The 27394-nt window shown below is 46.2% G+C and overlaps 1 protein-coding gene across 2 annotated transcripts in view; it reads left to right on the forward strand.

Annotated features, from left to right (window-relative positions):
• The window catches only part of cux2b (cut-like homeobox 2b), a 94397-nt gene that overhangs the window by 59784 nt on the left and 7219 nt on the right, over positions 1–27394 (forward strand). For both annotated transcript variants that reach the window (XM_037098416.1, XM_037098417.1), the window contains 14 exons: positions 6732–6810; positions 16541–16681; positions 16941–17100; positions 17630–17712; positions 18364–18430; positions 21037–21085; positions 21812–21904; positions 22793–22984; positions 23087–23145; positions 23254–23302; positions 23512–23611; positions 23916–24545; positions 25839–25940; positions 26126–26964. In XM_037098416.1, the coding sequence (XP_036954311.1) occupies positions 6732–6810; positions 16541–16681; positions 16941–17100; positions 17630–17712; positions 18364–18430; positions 21037–21085; positions 21812–21904; positions 22793–22984; positions 23087–23145; positions 23254–23302; positions 23512–23611; positions 23916–24545; positions 25839–25940; positions 26126–26964 (2643 nt within the window). The remainder of the gene's footprint in view (positions 1–6731; positions 6811–16540; positions 16682–16940; positions 17101–17629; positions 17713–18363; positions 18431–21036; positions 21086–21811; positions 21905–22792; positions 22985–23086; positions 23146–23253; positions 23303–23511; positions 23612–23915; positions 24546–25838; positions 25941–26125; positions 26965–27394) is intronic.

A 27394-nucleotide genomic window follows, 5' to 3' on the forward strand; every position in this document is an offset into this window, starting at 1 on the left:
TTAGAGCAGACGCACTTCTCTTCAAGGTTTAGGTCATTCGCTGCATCAAACATTTGAAAGCACCAGCTCAAAGAAAATGACAACTCCTGTCTTTTGAACTACAAAGACGTTCAGAAAAGATTTGTTTTCTTCCCTCCCGTTCGTCTCTCACAGGCTCTTGACTTTGACTTTGCCGTGACTTTGAGATGTTAGCGCCGAGGCTGCCGCTTTTGAGTTTTGTCGAGAGGGCGGGAAGCGCGGCGCTCGTGCCGCCTGTTGATGGCGATGGGGACCCAGAAGGCACCTGCTGCGTGGTGGAGACAGCAGGGCCTTTGATCTGGGTTTAATGTCGTGCCATGTTCTGTCTCTCATGCTGCTCCGTGTGCCGCGTCCGTTGGGATTACGTCAGCTCCACCTTGATCTATAGAGATCTGCTTTCCTCTCAGCCTGGGTCATTATCGCCGTTCTCCACCGGGGCATTGGCCCAAGGTCTCACTCATTTAGTCTTGTCACATATTCAAGTGGAACACCTGATGATATATATCTTGAAGTGCCTTTTTAGTTGTGGTGGAGGTGTGGAGCTGTGAACAGCAATGTAGGTCCGTCAGTTTGTCTACAACCATTCGATGGATTGATTGACAGTTGTGACATTCATGTTCCCCAGAGGATGATGAGTCTTTGCGACTTTTCATCCAGCACCACCATGAGGATGACTGTTGTAGTTTTTAGGGAAATGTCTTGACACCTGTTGGATGAACTGCCGTGAAACGATCCGGACCACCGAGTCGGCTGAATCATCTGGCACTGTGACGATCCAACGAGTGCCGCAGGGGGACTAATGATTTTGCCAATCAGTGCCAAGGGCAGGATTCACGCCGCTGTCAAGCTGTCGTCAAGTGTTGTCAAGCTGTGCTGGAAACAAGGAGGAGTAATAACAACAATTGCAACCCGCTATTAGCAATATAGATGTTGCTTTAACATACGATAGTTTGTTTTTACTGGGCACCAGCACTTTGGCGTGGCTGTGTGCCAGTGTCGGCTTGAAATAACGTTACATTCAGGCAGCCTCTAGTGATCGTTAGGGAACGAAGCCACTTACCCACGGAAATTAATTGACAATTCATCGGATGTGAGGCAAATAACTTGTGATCCCTTGACTGTTTTTATCTCCACCAAGGAAGTCGTCTTTTTCTTAATTTCTCAGTGAACAAAGCGCGGATCCTGATGAAAGGATTTTAAAAAAAGAAAGGTGTACTTCAGGTTTCGAGTTAGAATCTGAGCTTTGTTTGGGGGCTCTGAGATAACAAACTCCAACAAACATTAGAGCAGAAATAGATAAATAAGATAAAAGCACATGCAATGGCTGACATTAACATGCGTACTCCACGCTCTGCAGGTCGTATGACATAAAAAACATAATTAAATGTCCCACAATTTAATTATAAAGTGTCTAAATGAGACTACAGAGGTCGTCGGGGACATTAAACGTCCTCACAGCGAATCCAGAGACTCATCTTCTCACCAGGACTTTGATCAGTTTATAGAAATCCTGTATAATAACTGTGTAGTAAGACGCTTTGTGGCAGTGACGTTTAAGTCACAACGTTAGCTTTGTACTGGTACACATTTAATTTATGCTTTGGAAATCACAAAAGTGGTGTTCATCTGTGAGGAAGAATTATCATCAACTTATGTTTGACACAGATTTTGTTCATTGATGTTCCAAAATCCAGTTCAAAACTCAGGAAGACTTTTTGCAGAGGGAACCAGGGAGATGCTAACCAGGGTTAGCATGGCTGTAGACTTGTATCTTTGTTTAATGACTCCAAATGAAATAACAGCTGTAGGATGGATGGATTAACAGGGTGTGGAAACGTGTCTTTAAACGTATATTGAAATATATTTCTGCCGTACACATCTTACTCTACATCCATTCAAACACGAATGAGTCTTTCCCACAAGGCTTCCATGAATCGAGTTGTATTTTCACTCTGAATCTGTCACTGCATCGTTGCAGCATGTACTCGCTGCGGGAGGGGATAAGTGGTACAAAAGAATATTGGTCAGCTTTGGCCATTTATTTTGGCTGAGACGGCAGCTCTGCAGTGGCAGAGCGGCGCCGGCGTCAGTCTGTCGTGAGCGTGGCGCGTTGACTGACAGGCACCGCTGATTGGAATTGACGTGGCGACGAGATGTGTGTCAGTGCTCTGACTGCTCATCTCGCCGGGCATCCAGAGACGGCCAGAGCCAGCGCCATGCTGCTACCACCGCGCCGAGATGGGTGTCACCATGATTAAATCTTCCCTCAAACGCAGTCTGTGTGTGCAGTGTGCATCTACGTGTGAGCTGACGTGTGTGTTTGCATGCTCTTGAGTTCAAGTGTGTGTGTGTGTATCTGTGTGTGTGTGTGGGTGTGCGTGTGTGGGTGTACACGGGTCTCTCACCGTCCAGACTGTATTGCAATAGTGTTTACCTCTGCCCCTCTCCTCCACCCACTCATCAGTCACTCCACACCAACTCATCTCTCTCCTCCCGCCTCTCCTCTGAACCTACACTCCATGCAAAACAAACGGCAGCGGTGACAGCTACAAAAGTGCTGGGTGGCACCTCTAAAATATGATCCTCTGCCTGCCTCTGAAGGCAAAATTGCGTTTTTTGCATTTCCTTCTTTTTTGTTTTTATACAGATCACATATGAAGGGAACTAAAAGCACAAAGCTGTCCTACATTTATGTGGCGCTCTGCAGGTTTTCTACCTTGGATTGTTTATGCAGTGATGAAACCCAGAGTGTTGCCGACCAGACGTTAAGATGCATCTCTTAATATTTTTTTAAAAATCAGGGGGGAAAAAAATGGCATCAGTATTTAATTTCGACCTTTATTTAACAGCTCTCTTCGTTAGACATTAGAAAACAGAAGTGGTGAGATATGATGTCATCCTGGTGATTAAAAACATTTATGGAAACTAAAATGGATTTCAGAAAATAGAAAAATCAACCAGAATTTTCTTGGTTTGACTTTTGAAGTCAATCAAATTGGATATTTTAGTGTTTCACTTGATTAGTTATTATTTGTCCTATCTTAATTTTTAAGTTTTGGGAATATTTTTTGTTCCCCAAAAATAGTGCGGCACATTTCATTTGACTGTCATTGCATATCCATGCACACGGATATATAGTACGCACCCATATCTCAGTATCCCTAACTGATTTTGAGTAGTGAATATTAATTGCAACGTAAAAAGCTGTCACGAGGAGTTGGGGAAAGGTCGATTTCCCGACACAGGACCAAGGGTTAGTAACACCGAGTGAAAAGACAAATGAAATTAGCTGTTGGAAATGTTACTTATCAGAAGCATAATATCAGAACATCGATCCTCATTTCCCCAAAAGTATAAACGCCACGAACTGGACGTTTGTCAGGCATCCGGCAGATTCTTTGGGAAGGTGTTGTGACAAGTGGTGTTGCGGTGGTGTTGGGCTTCCCACTGTTTTGTTCTAATAAGCATGGAGCGGGATCGGGGGTTGTTGTGACATCCTGTCAGCCTGTGGGCTGGACTGGCGCTCAGTGAGCAGCGCAGTAGGATGGACTCTGTATGATTGTGCACTGACCTTTGCATCATGGGGAAGATGACAGGTAATTTAGAGCCCTCAGGGACTGTGGAACTATACATTTGCTGTCCCCAAAACCACCCACAGCACCAAACCACACTCACCTTGAGATGAGGAGCAGCGTGTCCACGAACATCTACTGCATGCACACACACTCGAATGAAGAATGAAATGACATGCTGTGAACACCCAGGCACAGATGCATATGCAGCCATGCTCCAAGCATCCGTGCACTTATTTGCACACGCACACTGTGCAAAGATCTGCGTTGACACCCGCCCAACACCCCCATCATCATCGTCGCACACTCTAATCACCTGCATCATCACAAGCCCATCCTCAAACAACCAAATCACAGGGGGTGGCAAACTGGTAAGGCAGAGGGGGAAAACGATGATTTAGAGTGATAATTGCATAATCACCAGTTGTGATAATTGTAATTGATGACTGCATAATTGCTAATTGCGCTCTTTATGGGAACCTCTCTTTTCCGTTGTCTCTCCGTCTCTGTTTGTCGCTCAGTAGCCCTTCACTCTGCTTCCTCTACTTCATTCCAGATTTGTTCTCTCCTCCTTCATTTATTTCTCTCGGCTCAACACATGCTAGCTCGTTCCCTCGCACACACATGCACACAAAGACTCACTAGCGGGTACTGTAAGTATTCTCAAAGGCTTATCAGTAAGTATTTCCCAGCAGCCTTGTCCCAGAGGCTGTGTTCTGCCCACTCTGTTGCCGCGTGAAGAGTTATGGTGGAGCGCTAACAGGTTTCCTTTGTCTCTCTCTTGCTACTCTGCCCCGGGCTTTACTCCTGCTTGTAAAATCAACCTGTGGCCAAGCCCATTCCCTCGGCAGCCGTATCCTTTATCACAAAACGGGTGAAAACAAAGAATGCGCTGTGAGCCGAAGCCAGGGCCAAGAGCCGTATCTGGCATCCAAAAGAGGAGAGAGGAGACTGTGCGGGTTGTAGTCGCTCCTCGAGTCGTGCCTCTCTGTGCAGCGGCCCTATCTGCTCACATCTGCGACTGTGAGACTTCTCTCGATGAGATCCAAAAGTGCTTGGCTGGAGGTGGATTAGCATGGAGATGAAGATGACTCCCCGATCAGCCTGTATTATGCGCGTCACCTCAGAGTACTTTGATGATAGCAAGGGTGGTTTGTGGAAGGAGGGAAGGGGGGGTATCTATACACATAGCAGGCGCTAACGTGAGAAGGCGTCAGGCAGGCGTGTGATTGATGTCCCTGCTAGCGTCTGTAGGCAGGTTAATGGTGTGATTGTGGAGGTAATCTCCGTGTTCTCTCGTTAAAGGATGATGGAGGGCCAGGAGACCCCGCGTGTCTCTGGGAGAAGGAGCCCTGGCTGTTGCCTTCACATGATCTCAGGCTTTTTACATATGCAGACGGGAGACTCGTTTGATATATGTGCTTCAGAGGAGGCCGGGCCGAGCGCGCCGACAGCCAGCGAAGAGTTGATTATCAGCGGCGGGTTGAGCCGCCCTGCTGCAGCGGCCGAGAAGTTCAGGTGTGAGCTCGGGCTGAGGAAAGTTTGTCTGGATGTCACAAGGTGCCGTCGGAGCTTTGCTCATCGTCACGTTTGTTTTCGACGACTGGTCGGGAGATTGCTTCTGTTCATAGTGAAAATGAAGCAAACATGAAAACATCTCTCATCAGTGGACATAAAGCAAACCTTAGCTGAACCAACACTAGTTGTTGATGTACTCATAAAGCTGGAAGCTGTTTATGGGGCCCGAGTGCTTCACCTGTTTTATAACGGACATGCCAACGTTGAACGTCACGTCCCGGAAGCAGAGGAGCGGAGAGGTGGGCGGCTGGGGAGGGCAGATGGAGTTCGGTGGGTGGAGGGGGTTATATTGGGGTATAGCTGAGTGAAACAACAGCATTGTGTAGCAGGCTGAGAGCTGCAGACTATTGCATCTGTATTGATTGGGCTCCAGCCTTTTCCATTTTCCATGAACTCCTCTGAGCTGCTCCAAGTGGGAGTGATGGGGAGGGGTGTGGAGGGGGATTTGCTTGATCTTTATGATATTTCTTTAAACATGATGCTGTCGTTATGCCTCCCCAGGGAAGACGCCAGCCATTTCCAGTAAATCAAAGGCTCTCCGTCTCCCTCGCTGTTTACCACACACCTTATTTATAACCCTACTAAACAGCCCCAACACAGCGCCGCCGCCACAGCCTCCACCATTCTCATAAGTGTTTTCAGCCTTAGCGAAAATGAGTGTTTTTCAAGCATAGTCACACCGACGAGGAGCGGCCCGGCTCGCAGATACAGCGCACTTGACCCTCCGTTGTGGAGTCCATCGAGCCGATCCGACAGAGGCTGTAATCAACAGTGACAGAAATGACATAGACAATAGATGACAATAATTTGAATTCCGTCTGCTCTTGGAGTGGGGGGTCATTTGGACGGGCCCTGATCTGATTTACTGCTGCAGAGCAGAGGACGTCGAGAGGCATCCACAGCGCGTCCTCTGACTCGCAAACAGGCCCCGGGTCTCCGCGGGAGCTGGGAGCACGCTAACCCACATACCCACTAGTGCAGGTGCCCTCTCCATGGGGCCAGGTGGTGGCTAATTCGCTTTCTTTGTCCCTCCTAATGAATCGTTAATTGGTTTGCATCACCCGCCGCGTCGAGGATAGCAGGTGCCGAGTGCTGCTGGTGATGGAGGCCACTGTTGCTGGCGAGCCTTCACGCGCACGCCGGCACCTACATTTAACAGGCCAAATGTCACCTCGCAACATGCAGCAGCTTGGCAGCCGAACAGGGAGGATATGGTCACCGTGCACGCCGTGTTTCTCTAGGTGTCGGTGCTCATGATGAAACAAAGCCTGTGAACTGGTTAATTTATGCTTTAGCTACGCCGTTACACAGATGTTACCTGTTATATACAGTGAGGCTGCTGGAATGTTTGTCTCATTTATTGGAAGGAAGCTGTGAGTGTGACCTTTGCTCCGTTTACTATTGATTCACTGTTAGCTTAATAAGATTTTAAGCTTTTTTCTGCTCCGTGTAAAAGCATCACGTTAATGCCAGAAACGTAAATGTGCTGTGCATCATCAGTCAGACATATGCCGGGATCATACCTGTCCATGTTTACCTTAACGGCGTCTTCTCCCCCTGCAGGTGGTTGCTCTGAACAAGCGCAGTAAGGAGGCCGAGTCTGCGTTCCTGGGAATCTACAAACAGCTTATCGAGGCCCCAGGTGAGTCTCCCACTAAGACCCGAGATGTGCATCTTCACAAACAACAACAGCAGCAGTATAAACACACCGCACGCACTCACACACATTACTTCGAGAATTATCTTTCCCCCCTCCTTTTAAAGATCACTCCCCGGAGATCGACTGCACATCAAACTTCAACCACTATCGCTGGAAAGACACAAACAGACGTATCATGGATATATGAAGCAACATACGCAAACTGAAAAGTAATTTTCTCGCCATAGATAGATATGGTGCAACAGCACATGGATGTAAGATACATAAAACCCCATACCCTGTGGCTCTTATCTATTTTTCAAAGTCTGCGCTCTCAGAGTGGTTTCCAAAACTCTGCGTGAGGCCACTTCAAAACCCAGCGTTGGTCCTTGAGTGTAGCCTGGCTGAGGAGCGAACACATCCTTGAGGAGCTCTGCTGTTGATTGTGGAGGGCCAATTAAAATCCCAACTGAAGTCTGGCTTCGTGCGGAACGCGGGGCCTGATGAGGCCAATGGGGGGAAAAGAAAAGGGAGAAAAGGGGCAGAGACAGTAAGTCAGAGCCGAAGGAAAGACATATTGTGTGTTTATTCAGTTGTTATTTCAATGCCAGGGCACATGTACTGTGTTGCTCTTTGTTGCAGGAGACGGCAGCAAAACGCAGCCCAATCTCAGTCTAGATCAGAGGAACACTTGTGGCAGGAGTAGAGAATGCTGTTTACAGATTCAATGAATACAAGATAAAAGTCTGCGTCAGAGAAACAGCGACGGCAGCAACTGACTTTTAAAGGTCTCCATTTTTCCTTGAAGTCCCCTGCTTGATATTGCGCCACCACACACACACATTTACACACACACACACACAGACTTTTGAATGGAGTTATTTCCTTGATAAGAAATGCCGTTCTTTGAAGATGTATTCAGTTTGATTTTCTGACCTATACCTTTTTATATCAAGGCCTTAATTCGAGCCCGGGAGCGTCTTGAGGGATATATTTTGTCACGAACCCCTCACAAGTGGAGAATAGAGTCAACTAAGAGTTGTTACGTTCGAGAACAAAGACTTTAAAACAAAAAGAAAGGCCACCGTCACTCAACGCCAACTCTGTTTGTAAGAAAAAACACTTTTTAGCTCATCGGTTTTTTGTCCCCCCCTCTCTGTCTCTTTATATGCCGTGTTCTTACTCGCACGGAGGCTACGCGTGGTCATTATATTGAGTATACAATAGTAGACCTTCGTGTGTCAGGTTACATCAGGTGACGTAACACCGCCAGCCTCCTACCTCCGTTTGACCTTACCTTTACAAAGGGAGTCTGTTTCACTCTATCACTGGAGCTCATACAGAGTGAAGCCACTTATTTTCTATCTCAGCAAAGGTCAGAGGGAGCTAAACAGAGCTGGGCGAGGAGGCTGAGAGATGTTATTTATTACTCATTACTTACTACACAAAGAAATACTAATTACTTTATGAAAAGGCAAAAACATGCATACACTGCTTAGAATTAACAGGATATTTGGATATTTTAGTGTTTGTGAATATTCTTTCACATTACATATCTATGTATCTATATCCCAATATCCCTAACTAATGTAGCATACTGAATATCTGAAATGTTCATACATGCTGCAGTTACTCGTAGTATTGTGGGAAAAAATGGCAACTGCTTATAATTGTATACTTCTGTATACAACTGTATTTATTTTTTTCTCTATGAAATAATAATGATTATAGCTGGGATTAATATAGTGCCTTTCACAAGACCCAAGGACGCTTTACACAGTAGGATCAATGCTAAATATATAGATAGATAGATAGATAGATAGATAGATAGATAGATAGATAGATAGATAGTAGTGTTACTAATGAATTAGCAGAATAAGAAATAAATAGGAAGTTATTAATTACAAAATGAGATATTGTGTTTTCGCTGCATGCTCTGCCCGAGCCCCTCAGATTGGCCAAACCAAGTAATTACAACATCACCAAAATGTTTTTGTGTGTGTCACAAGCTTTTTTATTTCTATTCAAGTTAGCTTGGTTGCTAAACTGGACGTTAGCCTGCACAATCGGTCGAAGCCTCTTGTACACGCTGGTAATTTCATACCCAAGTCAAACTTTTTTTTGGTTTCAAGGCGCCGCTGAGCATCCAGGTTTTAACAAAAGGTTCTTGGCTTAGACTTGGAAACTTTCCATCTGATTCCTGAATGTTGGATTATCATTTGCTGACACACACTAACCAGCTAAGAAGTCCTGACATGTTAAAGGTGTATTCCTTCCTCTTTTGGCTGTGAATAGCCTCTCCATAATTCTTGCAACCGTACCAAGCTAACACGGTCTAGAAAAGTCTGTCAGTAAAGTCCAATATGAAATAAGATTAACCTGATCTTGCAGCTTGAAGAGGTTTATTTTCTTCTCACATGTTGCCCAGTCCTATATGATTTAACATTTAAAGCACTCATTCTGTAACAACGTAGTAGCGTTTCTGTTTTGTCGGTTTGTCTTCAGGCTCCAGGGTGATTACTGAAGCTGCTCTGTGTGGTCTTCAATTAATTTCTGCTCTGTGGGGGCCAGGGGGGCCCCAAGGGCAGGTTGTTGCCCCAGGTCCCTCTGTCGGGTTGATCCGCCCCTGCAGTGCCTCTGAAACACACAGAGCAACAACCCTCCATCCAACCCAAGTTTAGACCCACCTTCTCTCGCCTAGTTTACTGAGTCTCTGAGCAGCACAGAGCACCTTTCTGCACAGGCGGTCCGCCGGCGCGACCTTTCTAATCACCGATGTACGTCATGCGAGTTGTGACGGATTGGCAAGCTGTGATTGGTCAGGGTCCAACTTAGTAGTCTGCCTCTTTCAAGCCAAGTCACAGCCACACTTTATGACTTAATGATTTGCCTAATCTGAGACGGAAAGGCGAAATTATAGCGTTGACTGATCGCGACATTAGGTGCCTCCTCTGCCAGATATCCCCCCCATCTCGTCTCAGGCTGCAGCCAAACAGAAGTCAGACCACAGAGAGAATTTTCCGTGTCGGGCCCTTGCAGTATCTGCCATCTGTGAGGAGGGCCTACAGTATCCTGTGCCTGTTTGTCACTGTACATCTTGCTGCTGGTGTCCAAGGTCACAACTCCCCCCCCCCCTTCTCTCGCTCTTGCCCACCCCTCGCTAGAATGGATGACTCCAGGTACACCGGAGGACAGTCATTTGGCTGTGGCCCCACTTCATTTCTCTCTGCCCCTCAAACACAACAGTGAGCTTCCCCACCATTCCCCCAACAAATGCTACAGCTCATGTATTTTTAATCTTTTGACAGATGCAATTATTCTTTACACGCCGTGCTCGTTAATCTTAATGCAGTTATTACTATTCATTGCAGGACGTTTTTTTTTTTTTTTTTTTTCTCTCCCCCCCTCCTATTATTTCATTTGAAAGTGCCTCTCCCTCTCTCTCTCTCTCTCGCTCTCTCTCTCGATGTGTGTGTGCGTGCTCATTTGTGTGCCCGACACTGAGGCCTTTAGTCCAATCAGAGTGGGCCAACAGCGGAGTTAATGAATGCAAGAGGCGAACGAGGAGAAGGAGGAGGGGCGGGCGAGGGTGGGGAGGTGTACGCCGGCAGCAGCAGCAGCAGCAGCAGCAGCAGCAGCTCAATATGTGACCTGTTGTATCTGGCTATCATTAACATCTGGTCACATATCAGTTATCCACTTTGCTGTGCCCCGCTATTGAATACAAATAACATATCCGTTACGTTTGTGTGATTCCAGCGTGATGATGTTACGTCGCGTTAATGCAAACTAATTCTCCGGCTCAACAGCAGCTAGAATACCACGGTAAACTCCGAGCAGAAATAAACTTCTTGATGCAAGTGATTGAAGTGATTTCTTTTCCTCCCTCCTCCTGCCTTTCATGAGGCCCCTAAGCCGAGATGTCAATCCGCTGGAGTGTTTCATTAGCGTTCTATATTTTGATTTGCCTGTGACATCTCCCCATGCTGTGCACTGTAACTCCTACCCAGTCTTGGCTTGAAAGAGGCCTGTTAACAGTGTTTCCCTAACAATGTTTATATCACCTCCGCACGGTTTTTGATCAGTGCAGATAAACACGTCCTGATCACTGAATCGCTGAAAAAACAGTGGCAGCTTTTGCCCAGAATTCATTGGTTTCCCAGAGATGCACCTAACTTCGCCTCTCTTCTTCTTCTTCTTCTTCTTCTTCCTCCTCCTCTCCTCCTCGCCGCCTCGCTCTGCTCCCCTCTCCCGGAGTGTGTGAGTGGCGTTTGAACGTCGGCGTTTGTTGCCACCTCTGTGAGAGCAGCGAGGCCCTGTCGCCAGGGGCGTAGCCCTGAGACTGACGCTCCAGGTGTTTGCTCTTCCTTGCCTCCTCTCAGTACACGCACTCATCCCTCAGGATCCACCCCGCTCCCTCTCTCCTTTAGAACACAGCTCCTTTTATCTGAGCGGGGAGCTCACCGAGAGTTTGTGAAGATTCTGATCTGAATACACCCCTCTAAGTGTGTGTGTGTGTGTGTGTGTGCGGCCTACGGCATGTCTGAGCTGTATGTGTGTGTGTGTGTGTGTGGGTCTCTATGCATGTGTGTGTGCACGCCAGTGGAAAATGTTATGGCAACAGTGCTTGCTAGTGGTGACCACGGGTATTGCGGCGCGGGGCACAGGCAGCTTTATTTGTCACATGGAAGTCGCATGTCTCTCTCTCTCTCTCTCTCCGTGTGTGATATGAGACGGTTATAAGTGCCTCACATATTCACATCAGATGTTTCCCAGGGCTATGAGATTATCAGAACAGAGCGTACTGACCTTAGCGATTCAGAGTCATTCAGATGCATAAAGAATAGTTGTCCTTCTCCAACCCTTCATATACATAAGCAAGCAGCAGCCGGAGAGGCCTGCGAGGCACAGCAAGCTGGCTTTATTGTAATTTTGCAGCTGAGTACCTACCGTCAGGATGAGAGCAGAAGAAGAAGGAGTGCCGTGCCGCGTTCGTGGCGGTCTGTCGGAAAATAACGACGTATAAAAAAAAAATAAAAAAGCTGATGGAAAATGAAAGCTCTCTGGGCGGGACGCGATTATGCACAAGTGATTAATAAGAGCAGTAATAAACAAAGGCCCAGGAGATGTTTGAGGTGCTTAATAATGCATTATGTTCATAAAAGAGCCGGGCCTCTCCAACTGATCCCCGCGGAGTAGGAGACCCCAGAGGGACCAGGAGAGAGTGTGCTCTTAAAAGACGGCAACTGTGTATGTGTGTGTGTGTGTGTGTGTGTGTGTGTGTGTGTAGGAATGTCTGTATTTGTGCGTGTGTGTCCCTGAGAACGGAGACGATGTAACCGTGGGATTCAAAAACGTAAAGGCGACAGAGCGGTGTGTTTGATGAGGTTAATTAATTGTGATTTGTGTTACATGTTTCTCAAAGAGGAATGTGAAGTAGGTTGTTTTATTTTTCATGTCACTTCTCAAGTGAAGCTTGGTTTGTATGTCATCGCCACTTTTCTTTTTCTCCGCGGTATCTCGCGTTAATTTGAAATGCTATCTAGCTCCGGCTTCGCGCTTTGTTCCGAGCTTTTTAAAACGCGTTGGTATTGATGTCATTCCTTCTCCGTCCTTCAGTCTGTCAGACAAAGACGTGGAGCGGCAATGAAAAAAAGAACAGGTTAAGAAGTTTCTCTTTCAGCTTTGTTTTGTTCACACACACAAAAGCCGCCGCTTCCCACAATCATTTTTTTCTTTTTTCTTTTTTTTTTCGTTCCACCTATCTCTTTATTTTAGTATTTTCACACTCTTCCTGCCACATCAAGGTAAAGCGAGTCTTCGGTTTGCTATCTGAATATCAAATGCTCGTTGGTTTTAAAATGCACCACAAACACAAAAGTCATGTTTGTGAATTTGTTGCAAACAGCTTTTTTTTTTTTTTTTGCAATCGAAACTAATCCTTGACAGGCAGAAGAAAAGAGGCGGCAATTGATGCTACATTCCCTATATCACTTATCATCATCTGTGAAGGTGAAAGTAAAGACTAAAGTGTTTCTCTCAACCTAGTTTTGGTTCTTGACAACAATATTACAGCAGTGTTACTGTTTGTTGCAGCAGCGGCAGAGCGTGTTTATGGACCTTGAAGTCCACTCAGAGGGAAAAAAAAACAAGACTGTTTTGAATGAAAAGAAAAAACCTTGGAGCACAGCCTTGTAAATTAATTTGTTCGTGTTGTATGATGGGAACACAGCTGGCCTCATTAACATGCGCACAACAAATAATTATAGCGTTTTTTTTTCTCTCTTCAGCCAGCCAATGCTTGGCTAATGGGCTTGCTGGGTTAATTATGTCAGAGCGTAATTACACAGGGCCCAGGGAGACATAATGGTGCACCCTGCTGCGCCCACACCGCCTAATGATGGTGTATCGCTGACAGGGCCAAGACGGACCGCCCCGACACACCTGCTTGTCTTGGCGCACACCACCCTGGTCCACCCCCACCCACCTAGACACACACATCCTGAACCTGTGCACCGTCCTCCCTCGGTGCCACCTGCAGTCCGCTGAGCCGTCCAGCTTCTGACAAGCTTTGGCTCCTGGACTGAAGTCTCACCCACATACAGTAACTGCCTGCCGCTTTCAGATGTGCAATAGCACAGAAACATCAACGCAGTGACCACGAGGAAGCAGCTACAGGGTGGCAGCCTCATTACGGCTCAGCCAAGGTGATGAAACTCGATATCAATGCAGCCGAGAATGAGCCAAAAACAATTTAAAGAGTCGCGCTAACGTTTGTTGGCTAGCAGCAAGTCAGGGTTTTATCACATTTTGGATCTTATTTCAGTGATGTCTAACTTTCTTCACACACACTAGCACTTTGATTCTCACTGCAGTTTCTTCATGCAGGTACCTTACAGACCTTAATCAGTCATGTGAGTGTATAAAGATTGCTGCCATGACCTTACAGATCGTAATATTGACATCCGGTGGCTGCAGGGAATTAATAAGGAACACAAAACGTGCAGTGTTACAACTAATTTTGACTTAAATGATCTTTCAGCCCATCAAACTTAACTAATGTCACTCAATCTATGATTTACTTAAACAAACCAACACTGTTCAGTTGTTTACCGTGCAGTGTGCTTATTTATATCATCACTGACTACAGGTCAGATGGAGCACAGGCAGGGAGACAATCAGACAGGTTTTAAACATGGACATTATCAGGACATAATGACTTTATCAAGGACACAAAAAACAAACTTATTCGGGAGAGAAAACAAAGTAAACCGTCAGTAAACATCCGTCAGGCTTCTGGATCAGTTTATTCGAGCTGTATGCACCGTAGTGTTGTGTCCACTACTGACACTTTAATTTACTTTTCCTGTTTATTTCTATATGCAGCATTTCTGGTGGCTCATTTTTATCCTTTACTATCCTATTGTATTCTGTTCATGATCTTAAATTCTGTTTATTCTTTAGTTTTTTTATGTGTCGTAGAAGCTGCTGGATGTCTAAATAACCCTCAGGATCTATAAGTTATCTAGCTATCTATCTTAAAGAATCTGTTGTTGCTCTGTTGAAACTGTCGGTTTGTTTGTCAAGCGTATGAAAGTTTGTGTCTCTGCCCGTCTGGTTCTGCTCCTCTCTGTCGCTGTGCTTCCTGCAGAGCTGGACCTGTGTTCACCACGGAAACATGATGTATTCAGTGTCGTCTGATTTATTAGTTGAAATGAGCTGCTGTTGCTCGACCAGTTATTATAGCAGACGTGCAATCATCTACGATTAAGATAAGGTGTGAATTAAAAACCCGAGCCGTTTATTCAGCTCTGAGACGGATGTGACTCACCTGATGTACATAACGCCACGTCAGCTGTGTCGGGGGTTTGTGTTGAGTTTTTTTCCCCCTCTTTCTGTTCCAGGTTTGATTTGCAGGATTTACCGTCGGAGCTGCTCTCAAAAAGAAGCTCCGGCGCTTCTTATTAGCTACATCAATTAGCAGGTCTACTTTCCAAAGTTATCAGCAGTCTTTCTGGATTCTCCTCCAGTAAGTGCAGATCCCGGGTCCTCGGAGAGAACCCCTGCTGCTCTACTTTGACGGGGGTTAATTTTGTATACAGACTTAAGTTATATCCCTTCACTTTACATTTGACTTTACTTTACTCCCCTGCCACTGATTGATAATCCTGGCTTGTCCATGTGTGAGAGATCCCTTACTATAATCTCTGTCCTTTGATCATTGAAAGTTGAAAGGATATATGGGAAAGAGGCTGATAAAGTGATTTCTGTGACAGTGGGTCGATGGAATAGCAGTGCTTTAAGTCATCCTGTTTGTCTTAGAAGAGCGCTGCTCTTAATAGTGATGTCCCTTGTGACTGATGCAATATCTCCACAGTTGGTGTAACAATGAATGCAGACAATGTTTGACTGTAAACGGTGCTGGGAAAAATAGCTCGATCAATTAAATGGCCCAAAATGTTTTGTCTGATGAAAATGCAGATATGGCGAGCTGCAACCTATGGCCAGGATTTCAACAAATTGCACATTGCAAGAAGTTTTCTAGCCCGTGTGATGAGCGTTTTTTAATTTATTTTTTTCTTTTTTTATTTTTCGTGGCCTGCCGGCTCGGAGTTTGCATTCTCTCCGTGGCATCTGGCAAAGTTTAAACGTCTGTGGCTCCAACTTCTTATGAAAAGTCACTTCAGTCAGTGCCCATACTGAAGAAGGGATCCAATTGGGTTCCACACAGAAGTCTAAGATGAGTGGATGAAAGCTGTGGGAGAAAAGTTTGTGCAGCAAAGCAGCGATTTTCCTCCTCTTTTAGAGTTTTGAAGGGCTGCGGTGTGTATGTGTGTGTGTGTGTGGAGTGTGTGTGTGTGTGTGTGTGTTAGTGCGTATGTGTGTGTGTGTGCGCGTGGCTCCACATCTTGCCTCCCCCCCTTGTCAAGGAGCTCCCCTGAGCTTCCCTCTCTGTGCTTTGGCACTAGAAGTCACCTCCTTTGGTGTTCGGCAGGCAGGTACACAACAGGAGCAGCTCTCTCTCTCTGAGCTGTTGAACTTTTCGGGAGGGGAAGAAAGGGAAGGGGAAGATTAAAAACAGCCCTGTGATGTGGAGTGCCGAGCTGCCTCCTGAGAATTCCTGGCATAATAATTTAAATGATCAAATGATACAGAGGAGACTTGTTAGCTGAGAAACAGCCTCCTAGTTGGCCCCATGGGCCCGGTGCTGCCGCGCATGCATTGCAAAACAGCTCCTCTGTTGTGCTAAAGAATCCCGCTTTTTTTTTTTTTTTTTTTACCCCCTTTTCAGGAGCCGACTTTTTCTACACTTCGCCTAGGTGTATACTTGGGACTTAATACTCAGTCACATATTCATAGCAATCTTTTTGTCTTCTCTGCTGTCATGAGCGCGTGAGAAGACTCATTAGATTTGATTTCTGAACATGTGAAGGGGGTCGGAGCGGCACTTGTGTCATTAGGTCCAGCCTGTGAAAAATGTTCAAAGGCGTCTGAGTGTGGGGGGAAAGTCTAAGAGTCACTCTTTAGAAAGAAGTCTCGGTGGAATAGTCTGCGTCTGTTGGAACTGCGCTGCAGAAAACTCTGTAATGTGCTGTACAGGCAGCGCGCACAGTAAAACAGCTATTTTGCTTTTTTTGAAAAGTGTGTGGATATCATGTGAATCTGAAGGAGCTCTTTCTACAGAGATTTGCTCACGTCTGTTTCTTTTTTTTTTTTTTTTCTTTTTCCACAGATCCGGCTCCTGTGCTGGAGGCCTCGCACACCCTGGAGGGAAGGCTGCAGCAGCTTCAGAGTTCGGCCCCAGACAGCGAGGCCCTGGTACGAGAGATCAGCGGGCACTGGAAGAAACACCTGGAGTGCCTTGAAAAGACAGGTCAGGACACATCAGGGAGCAATCCCTCTTGAATGCAAAGTTTCTTTTAATGCAGTGCTGCAGAAGTAGCTGCTTCTGTGCAGGTCTGAAAGTGCTGTGCACGTCTAAGGAAAGGCTGTAAATTCAACATAAATATGTGGAGGATGGAAGAAATTGTCACCTTAAAGTGACTACAGCACGTTTTCCTACACGACCTGTTCATAACGGATAACTCAGCTGATGTTGGAGATCTCACACCAGCGTTGTCTCTTCCACACAGAGCATTCAGACAACGGTCCAGCCGTCTCAGGGGCAGCGTCGACAGAGGAGGCTCGAGAATCCAGCTCACCGGCGTCCCTGATGACCCCCAACAGCACACCGGCTCCTGGGGCCCCGGGCTCCCCACAGGAGAACCACCAGGACCAAACTGAGGGCCACGGGTAAGAACCGGTGAACCACTCCCCGCCACAATTAGACTTGAGGTTTCCATCGCCTGCGTTCAAAGAGACAAACGCTCCCTCTTAACTGCCTGCGACACCCGATTCCTCCAGCGCGGACCGCTGCTTACATTTACTTAAGTAATTATTTTAGTCTTTCTGGCATTTTAATGCTCATTAAGGCAACATTATTCAACTTTAATGATATAAGAGGAGATTAGAGGGTCATTTGTCTTCTGTCTGTGACCCTGTGCAATAAAGCCTAAATGCCCCAGTTTAAGTCCGTCCTGGGGACTTTCTGGGTCGTGGCGAGCCGTCGAGAACAACAGCGAAAACGTTTTCCATCAAAGAAACCAAAGAAAAATAATATGCACCGAAATAACAACGAGCATCTGCTTCGTTTACGCCTAAGTTTAAGTTGTTAAGTAAATCAAGACATTTTATATCTATCAGGTCTATAAAGTTACAGATTGCAGTTTTTAAATGTGTTGCCGTGATGAAGTGAAGCAACCGACAGTGTTTCTGCTCGCAGGGAGGAGGAGGAGGAGAGCGCCGACGTTGGTTTGGCTGGCAGACTCTCAGAGGCCGAGGAGAAGATCAAGGTTCTGCATTCATGTAAGTGGTTTAAACGCTGGCACGTACTGTAGCTGTTAAATTTAATTTCGACCTATTAAAGAGCCAATGCATGTATAATTGCTGTATGGTGCCCCCTGCTGAAACACAGGCGCCCGGCTGCTGCTTTGTTGACACATCTCTCAGTTAAAAGTAACACGCTTTTTGAGTGAAATTCACCATAAACAGTTTGCTATCGTTCCTGAGCTGTACTGTGAATATGTAAAATATATTAACATGTTTTTAATTGCCAAATAAAATCAGTGATGTAGCATTAAAGGTGCACTCTGTAGCTGTGGGTAGGACATTTTAATTTTTTAAGTTATAATGCCTAAACAAATTAAATATTCAAACTCTTTGTTCTCATGACTGAATAAACAAACTGACCTTAAAGGACAACACATGCTGTTTTACTTTGCTTACATGTGGCGGACCCTGCCACCTTTCTAGATTCATATGAGCGTTCTGGGACCTTATTCTCCTCCGAGAGCAGCTTGTTTATTCACTTGAACGAATGAAAATGAATATTTCCGACCTCATTAATATTGTGATTATTTAAATTCTGGGTTTGAATTTCTTCTCCAAGTCGTCGCAGTGCTTCTCACAGGCGACAGGTCATGTGTCTCACCGGTGCTCATGTCTGCCTCTCACCAGCTCTGAACACGGCACAGACCGAGCTGCTGGACCTGCGGTGTAAATACAACCAGGAGATGACCAACAAGTAAGAGTCCGCCTCGTGTTTGTACGTGTAGCGCTGTATCTTCTGGCAGATCTTCCCAAATGTAGGTGTTTACGACCTCTGTGGCCTCCTTCCCTGCTGCTCATGGTATCGCTGCAGAACTGAGGTCGCTTCTTCTTTCTTCTGCCTACATAAACTCCATGTCCAGTGTGCAGCTGAGGAATGCCATTGTAAAGGCAGGGAGTGAGAGTGACTCAGCCACTAATGCAGGTCGATGAGAGAGGTCTGTGTTTGCCTTCACTGGCAGCTGGGCCTTGACAGCCCTCAAGAAGAATTGCTCCATTTAAAGATTGCTTCAGAAAACACTCTACCTTGTCCTGGTCTTTGAGCGCAATGTATCCACTGCACGCCTGAAATGAATCTGAGCTTGTATGAAGGATGTCGATAGACATTCAAAGTAAACACTCCTTTGTTTGGGTTGTGCTCCAGAGCACAGTCAGCCGCTGCTAATGGATTTTCTCCCAGGCTTAATCCATGGCACAATTGAACTGATGTTTCTAGACCCACTGCCATCCATTTTGTTGGATCGGACACATTTTCAGTTTGGCCCTTACCTTTTCGTGTGCAGCCGCCGTGTGAAAGACCATCTCTGTTATGCAGTTTGTCATATATATATATATATATATAAAGTGTGTGTGTGTGTGTGCCGTCCTGGTCACATTCCTCCCGGCTGATGGTAGAAACCGTCGACCCTGGCCGCAGTCCTCCCTGCCTGACCCTGAGCCTCCGAACACCAGGCTGGCCTCTATTACTCTCACTGACTGTTTCCTCAATGTTGATAAGAAAGACTATTTGTCTGCTTCGGCTTGAGTAGCTGAGCAGGTAATCAATACAAAACATTTTCCGTACTGCACAAGTTCATTAAACGCGGAGCTGACACCTGTTAGTGTTTGCTGTCAGCAGGGCGCCATCTGTCCCGGCCTTATTGATAGACCCGGGCCGTGGCCGAGACCCTCTGAAACCAGCGCCGCGCCACACAGCCCTGATGATCAGTTATGCCGAGAATAGTTTTAAACCATCAAGAGTATCTGACTCATTCCACCTCTGTTGCTTTTGTCGCAGTGATTCTACAGGATCACTAATGTTTCAGGTAATTATGCAGCCTGATGTGAGACAATGGGAGCAGCTTAAGAGCAAACATGAAAAAGAAAACGAAGGTTCGGCTGGATGTAGTTTATTTAATGTGGATTAAAAAAAAAAAAAAAAGTCTAATTTGTCCTTTGAACAGATTTTTCTTTTGGTTAAAAAAGAGACTGCTGCGTCCTGAAAAACTTGAGAAAAAAACCTATGCGCTCATTTAAATCAATCACAGCATCCTCGTTAATTCATCCCTATCTACCTTCTGAAAATCAGGTCCCAAGTGTGCAAAATGAAACTGTTGGACTTCAAACAAACCTCATGAATAATCCCGCCGAGCTTCTGTTTAAATTAGACTCCTCTGATTGTTAGATGTATGGAGGCGAGTTGGAGTTCGGTCTCAGAAGAGTTCTGAGGACGTGGATCATACGTCGTGTGTCCGGCGTCCACAGCCGCGAGAGACGACACCGAGGTTGTGTCATCAGCAGTTTGGGGGTTTATAATAACCTGCAGACGAGTTTATTTCCTACCTTTATGCACAAATTACACTTTTCAGATGGATCATCTTTCTTCAGCTTCTTGATTTGAGAATAATCGCTGATTTCTAGTATTTTTGACAAGGCTTCCTTCAGGGGGAAACAATTTAAAGAGTGTTATTGCATTTGGACGTCATTCTTTGCAGAAACCTGGCTACAGTTTTGCATGTATGGTGCTGAAATGGCACCAGAAGAGCAGTGACACACTCAGATAACAGTTTATCACACCTAGCTAAAAATACCGTAGCCTTAGACAACGGTCCAACAATAAATCCTGTGCTTATGAAGATCAGAACGTTCAGGTTTTTGTTCCAACTAAGAGGTGTTGAACCAACTGTGCGGTCAGTTTGGAGGATTTAGTTTGTTCTGTTGTTGAGCTGCTCTGTGTTTTGCAGAGAGGTTTGTCTGATATTATGGTTTGGTTTGTCTAATTTAGATTTATATCGTTTGTTTGCAGAGCAGTTACTGTTCACTAAGTTGAATTTCACATATTAAAGTATTAATCTGAAGAGGCTACGTGATTCTGGCTGCAGAGAGCGGTTCATTAACTTCTCAGGAAGTGAGCTGTAACTGTCGTTCTTTATTTTCTAACAGGATTATATAATTAAAGATGCAATATGTAAGAATTGGGTAAGTGTTAGATTCATCCTATAGGGGGCAACACATCACCAGAGTGACCGCTAACTGCTGCTGTTAGCTTGTTTGCTCAGTTAGCTGTGCAGCTAGCGGTTCGGAGTGTTGATGTTTATTGCGTCTGTGGCTGAGGCTAGCTGGTTAGCATGCTAACTTCAGTAAGATATTTCTGCAGCACAATAACACAACTGCTGTTTCTCACAGACTTAGGTAATTTTCCATGATAATAACAACAGGCTTGTTCTCTTTGTTGGTTTTTTGTTTATTAAAGCGTGGGAGTGTCTCCTCAGTAACCGTCCGTCCTTCTGTCTTTCTGTCTGTCTGTGTGCGTCTGTGTCCCAGGGCGGAGGAGGTTGACGCCATCATGGCGAGTCTTGAGAAGGCAAACCAGGTGAGTACAGTCTTCCTCTGCACTCCCTCTGATTGAGATGCTCCTTCGTTAAGGTAATCACTCCTGTAATCAAGCCTCGGCTTTAATTAGACTCCCTCCGTCCTGTGCCCCCCTCCACCCCTCCTCCTCCCCTCGCCTCCTTCCTCCCACTTCCACCTCCCCTCCCCTGAGTGTGTGTGATTAGCGAGTGTAAACCTGAGCCCCCGTTGGTGGGCGCGCTACGGCAGCACGGCTCCACTCAGCAGCGAACGGGAGACTGCCGAGCGCGACTGATGCCGGAGTGGCGAAAAGCGCTGGGGTTCTTAGTTATCTCGCTGCCTTGATTGCTTCCTATCCTGGTGATACCTCTTTTCTTCTGCTGCTTTTCTTCTCCCCTCTGCTCTGCCTCCCTCTCTCTCGTGCTCTTTTTTTCCTCACTCTGCTGCTTTCTGCCAGCAGCTCCTAGATAAATGTTCTCAAAATGAATCATTAATTAGCAGGCCGGGTGTGACAGAGCAGGTAAACAGTTTGGGGAATAAAGTGGGCTGACTAAACAGCCCCCTCAGCAGAATGAACGCGGCTGCACTCGTCTGCTCGGGCCCCTGCTCAGGTTTTTCACGCTGCTCTTAAAATTTCGGAAGCCTCGTTTTGATTTATGTGTAGCTCTCACCCTGATCGTCCCATTAGCCAGTTGATGTCGCCGCTGTGTGAAAACTTTTAACGCCGTGATGCCGTGTCTGTGTGCAGAGAGCTGAAAAGGCCCAGAGGGAAGTGGAGCGGCTAAAGGAGCAGTTAGCCAGTGGACAGAGCGCCACGGCCGGGAGCGGACCTCCAGCAGAGGTACGAATGACGTCTCTCAGTCTAGGACAGGGTTTTTGACTTTTGTACACATCTATTAACATCAGTGTTGGAGGGTACTTTGGTACAATTTAGATGTTTTTGTTCTTTACTTGCTACTTTGTACTTCCCTCTTTTACAAGGGTCGCACATAATCATCAAAAAAGTTCCTTGTAGCAGAGCTCATGATAACACTTATAAATATTTATTTATTTACAATATTAAATGGCAAATTTATAGTAATTTAAACTTGATGATAGTTGATAATTATTTCACTGTTAACAAATAATGAAACGCTTTACAATTAGCTAAAGCTAAGCTAACCTGTGAAGGTTTATAGACATCAGTTGCACCTTTGTGATAAACAATCGCTTAATAAATAGTTTATAAAGAACTTTACAGGTAAATAACTATTATTTTTTCAGTTAACTATGATTTTTCATCTTATAAAAGTATTACCGTGCTACTACGACTCAAGCAAAGGATTTGAACACTACACTTTCTTGAGTGTAGCGGTTAGAAGAAACAAGAAGATTTATTCCTCTTAAGACTTTACATTTTGTAACTGCAGTCTTTTTAATTAAAGCAAGGACGAACGAATACAAAGACAGACATCATCATGACCTTGATCACTTGTCAAACATGTGGTCTATGGTCTTAAAACATAATCACGTAAATATCTCGTCTTTAAAAGAATTGTTCTATACAAATTAGTAAATAAAAGGATCAGTGTCAGATCTGCAAACATTCTCTTATTTTCCAGCTGTCTGAATAAAACCGCTGCTGCTTCAGAGGTTGTGATTCACAGGCTGGTCTCTGACATTTTCTCCTCTCCTCGCTCCTTTCATCCCCCTCACACCCCTTCGTCACGTCTCCCTCTTGCCCTGTCAGGAGAAGAACGAGAAGGGCGAGCTGCTGCCCTCCCAGCTGGAGGCCGCCTTGCTGGCTAAAGACCGCGAAATCCTCCGTCTGCTCGAAAACATCCAGCGGCTGCAGTTCACGCTACAGGAAGTCCAGGAGACGTCGGCCAATCAGATCCTGGAGCTGGAACGCCAGCTGGCCTACAAGACGGAAGCTATCGAGGTGAGCGGTTCAGCAAGATGACGGACGCCTCGTCGGTCCTCAGCGGCGAGACTTTTATTAACGTGAAATAAAACCGCTGCTCTGCTTTTTTTTCCATTTCAGAGATTAGAAGCTAAACTGCAATCCCAGATGGACTATGAAGAGATTAAAACTGAACTCAGGTGATTATTTTATAGTAGACTGAGCGTGCAACTCATTCATAATGATGTGATTTTAAAACTCCCCCCAAAAAAACTGACCTCCTTTTGCGTGTTTGTTTGTGACTGTAGCATCCTAAAGGTCATGAAGATGGCTTCTGCAAATGGCAGCTCGTCCCAGGTACGCGTGCTGCTGCACCATCTTTACTGTTCGCTCAGCAAACTAGACCTTTCGCTGTCCTCCTAATGTTCCCCCTCGGTGTCAGGGAAGAAAAACTACGGCAGTGCCATTGACTGCTCCACTGATTGTCATCCATTATGAGGATATCTACAGCCAGAGTAATTGATTAATCGAAAATTAACGGCTTTTGTGTGTTTGTGTGTGTACAGGAGTCTGCCAAGGCTGCAGAGGCGCTTTTGCTGGATAAAGAGGCCTTTCTTCCATCTCACAAATACCTGGTGGAGAAGGCCCGCATTTTGCACAGCATCGGTAAAATACAATTTCTTTCTATAACAGCCGCTTTTTAAGTAATTTTACACAAAACTTTCGACAAGAAGCTGCAAGTTTTGTCATCTTCTTAAGACCTCCCCATAGTTCACTGATTGCTCGGTGCTCATTGGTCAGGCTCGATCAATTCTGGAGTCGATGTTTGTCAGACTTAAATCTCTTTGCATAAATTGACCCTGAAAGATGTAGTCTGGTTTTTTTTTTTGCAAGGCTAGAAAGAAAATGAGTTGATAACACCTGGTTACACCTATTACTAAAGGCATGTGTGTGTGTTTTGTGTCTTCAGATGACGACCAGCCTGAGGATGCAAGCAGGGAAACAGGCAGGCCGTCCGCCTCCCACTCGTCCTCCTCTCAGGTGGATGGTCGAACGTCCCCCAGTCCCGGCCCCCCCACCCTGGACAGCTCGTCATCCAGCCACGATCTACCGCGTCCCTTCTCCGTGTCGCCGTGCTCCGGGGACAGACTGTCGGGAGACCACATCCTCCACAAGCAGCTCCTCTCCCCACACTTTAAAAAGGAGGGCCTCATGGCTTTTCCCACCGCCCTCTATGCAGCCAAAGTCGCCCTCATGTCAGCCACCCAAGGGTCCGTGGGGCCGGTCAGCGCGGACGCCGGCTTGCCCAGCGACCAATCAGAAAGCGGGAGCTCGACCGCGGGAGACGACGACCACCTGGACACGGCGGAGATCGCCTTCCAGGTGAAGGAGCAGCTGCTGAAGCATAACATCGGCCAGCGCGTGTTTGGCCACTATGTGCTGGGCCTCTCTCAGGGCTCGGTCAGTGAGATCCTGGCAAGACCCAAACCCTGGAGGAAGCTGACTGTGAAAGGCAAAGAGCCTTTCATTAAGATGAAGCAGTTCCTGTCTGATGAACAGAACATCCTGGCACTCAGGACCATCCAGGTCCGCCAGAGAGGTGAGTGTTCGTGAATGTTCAGGCTCTCTTTTTGTATTTGTTGTCCTGGCCTCTTGGAACATCATGACAACAGACAACGACAGATGATGAAGGATGGGAAATCAATCAGTCACATGTTTAACCATATTTTTCCTTATAGTTTGTGCAATTCTTTTCAAAATACTTGCAGAGGTTGGATTCGGAGATTTTAAAGGCAGATATCTCTGTTTTTTAGGAGGCACAGCGATGTCTTTTTTAGAATTTGGTGTTAAAAATGTGTCTTGTTGTTGTGGTCGTGGGGATTTTCACCGGTGGTTGCCTCTTCTTCTGGGTTTCGCTCAGTCATTATCACGTCGTGTTCAAGACACAGGTGGTGCTTCTTTTTCCTTCCAGGTATCTGGCAGCTTAGCATCTGCACTCAATCCACGCGTTCAGAGCAAACTAGTTGTGATCAAGATTTAATGGCAAATGTAGCAAAAAAGAAATTAGATTACTGGCTCAAAAATATACTGGAGTCGAGAGTAGAAGCAAAGATTTTGGGGAACATGACGAGTCGTTAAAACATTTTATTTTTTACTCGTGTGCGTTACTTTAATATACATTTCTATCCACCCCTGCTAAAAACACATCAGTGAGCCGCAGTCGCACACAAACCGTCTGGTTGCTGCTGGAAATACTCAAGAGAATAAATCTGCATCTAAAAATGGTCCCAACATCTGCACTAGTTACTCCTGTTGGTTCAGAAAATTACCAAGCTCATTGTTAAAAAATGAAACTAGTTGACCGAAAGAAAGTGAGTAAGTAGCTTTGTGGTCATTAAGAGCAGTAACTTTATTTTGTTAAACCCTCCGGTGGCCAAACCCACCGAAATAAGAACTAGACTGTTAAAGAAGTTCTTCTGAGAGTGTTTAAGGGATCTCTGAGCGTGTGAAGCTGCGATGTACCCGTGTGTTTTCTCTTTTTTTAGAGCAGATGTAATCATGCCGTCTTGTTTTGGTGGCTTAGCTTTTGGACCTGTGTGCGTTTAAACCTTCTAATCTACTTGGACCTCATCCTTGACTTCTTCGCGGCTTCCTCTGCCATGTTTGTAGTGTTACTTTTAAACTTTGTTTTCTCCCCAGATTCTCAAGCTTTTTGAAAGTTGAGCTTCCCGTATACTGCAACCTCAGACAGCACGCGCTCAAAGGCAGCCATTGATCTACCAGTCAAAAGCAAAGCCTTGGAACTGCTCTCTGATCAACCATCCCACTCACCCCCCTCCCTCCCCTCCTCTCTCCTCTCCTCTCTATCTCTTTCTGTTACCCTCTGTGGCAGGGAGCATCACTCCGCGCATCCGAACTCCTGAAACTGGGTCAGACGACGCCATTAGGAATATCCTGGAGCAGGCCAAGAAGGAGATCCAGTCCCAGCGGGGAGGTGAGGATGGAGCTGCGAGTCATAAGTCATACTTAAAAGCAATATTGATTGATTTTTTTTCTTTCTTTATCATTGACAATGATGTTTACTGTTGTTTTTTTCATGAAATTCGATCGTAATTTATTGCATCTAAATTGGAGAGTGGGTCTGAGAGTGAGTCAGCATGTTGGATCTTTCTTCTTTAGGTGACGGCAAGTCGTCTCTGAACAGCTCATCAGGCAGAAGCAGCAACGGGCCGGGCAGCAGCTCTGATGACACCATAAAGAGCATCCTAGAACAGGCCAGGAGGGAGATGGAGGCCCAGCAACAAGCCCTGATTGAGATGGAGGTCTGCGGGAGGTCTCAGTCAGTTAGCTTGGGGGCTCAGGTAGAGCGCCTGGGGCCCCCGGAGCGCTCCAGGGCTCTGCCGTTACCCATCTCCATCAAACAGGAAGAAGGAGGCTGCGTCACTGTCTGCATGGCCAACTCAATCAGCAGCCCTCAGACGCCGCTCAGTGTCCTCTCCCCTGCCGCCTTCGTCCAGAATATCATCCGCAAAGTCAAATCAGAGATCGGCGAGGCGGGCACCTACTTCGACCAGCACTGGTCTCAGGAGCGAGGCGCGATGGTGCTTGGCGGTGGAGGTAGCTCCCGGCCCTTCAATTCAGTCTCTCCCTCGTTGTCGTCATCCTCGTCCGGGCCCTCCGCCTTGCCCCGGCCCTGGCCACGCCTGGAGAACGGAGAGTGTCTCCCAAACAGCGAGGAGGCGTCGGCCGCCGAGGACGAGCTGGGGCTGGGTCGCCCTGTGGAGGTGAAGGTGGAGTCAGACACATCGGTAAGCGGAGAGTCGCCTGGTCCCGGTCCAGGAAGGCTTTCCTACTATCCGGCTTACATCCCCCGAGCCCTCAAGCCCACCGTCCCGCCGCTGACTCCAGAGCAGTACGAGATGTACATGTACCGCGAGGTGGACACCCTCGAGCTGACCAGGCAGGTGAAGGAGAAGCTGGCGAAGAACGGCATCTGTCAGAGGATCTTTGGTGAAAAGGTCAGACGTTGCTCTTTGTTATCGATTAAAAAAAACAAAAAACATGCATGCTGCAAAACAACTGACAGAGCACACAGAGCCATGATGGAGGATTTGCCCTCTTGCTGTCGTCCTGTGTACTGCATATTTGCCACACTGGATGTTTTCAGATATTCACATTACATGTAATATTGAACAAGGTAACCAGACTGAACACAAAGCTCATTTCTAATTGTAATCTAAGGAACTAAGTCATCCAGCGATCAAATCATCCATGAGAAAAAGTAATTGCCCCCTTTTTAAAATGAAATAACAGGCTGCAGCACTTCAGCAGCAATAACTGCAGCCCAGCGCTTCTTCTAATTTGATATCAGTATTTGACTTCTCTGTGGAAGAATTGTGCTCTGTGGGGTTTTTTTTTATGAAGAAAGACACAATTGAAGTGCTTCAG

The sequence above is a fragment of the Acanthopagrus latus genome, chromosome 5, assembly GCF_904848185.1.
Source record: "Acanthopagrus latus isolate v.2019 chromosome 5, fAcaLat1.1, whole genome shotgun sequence".
Classification (NCBI taxonomy): domain Eukaryota; kingdom Metazoa; phylum Chordata; class Actinopteri; order Spariformes; family Sparidae; genus Acanthopagrus; species Acanthopagrus latus.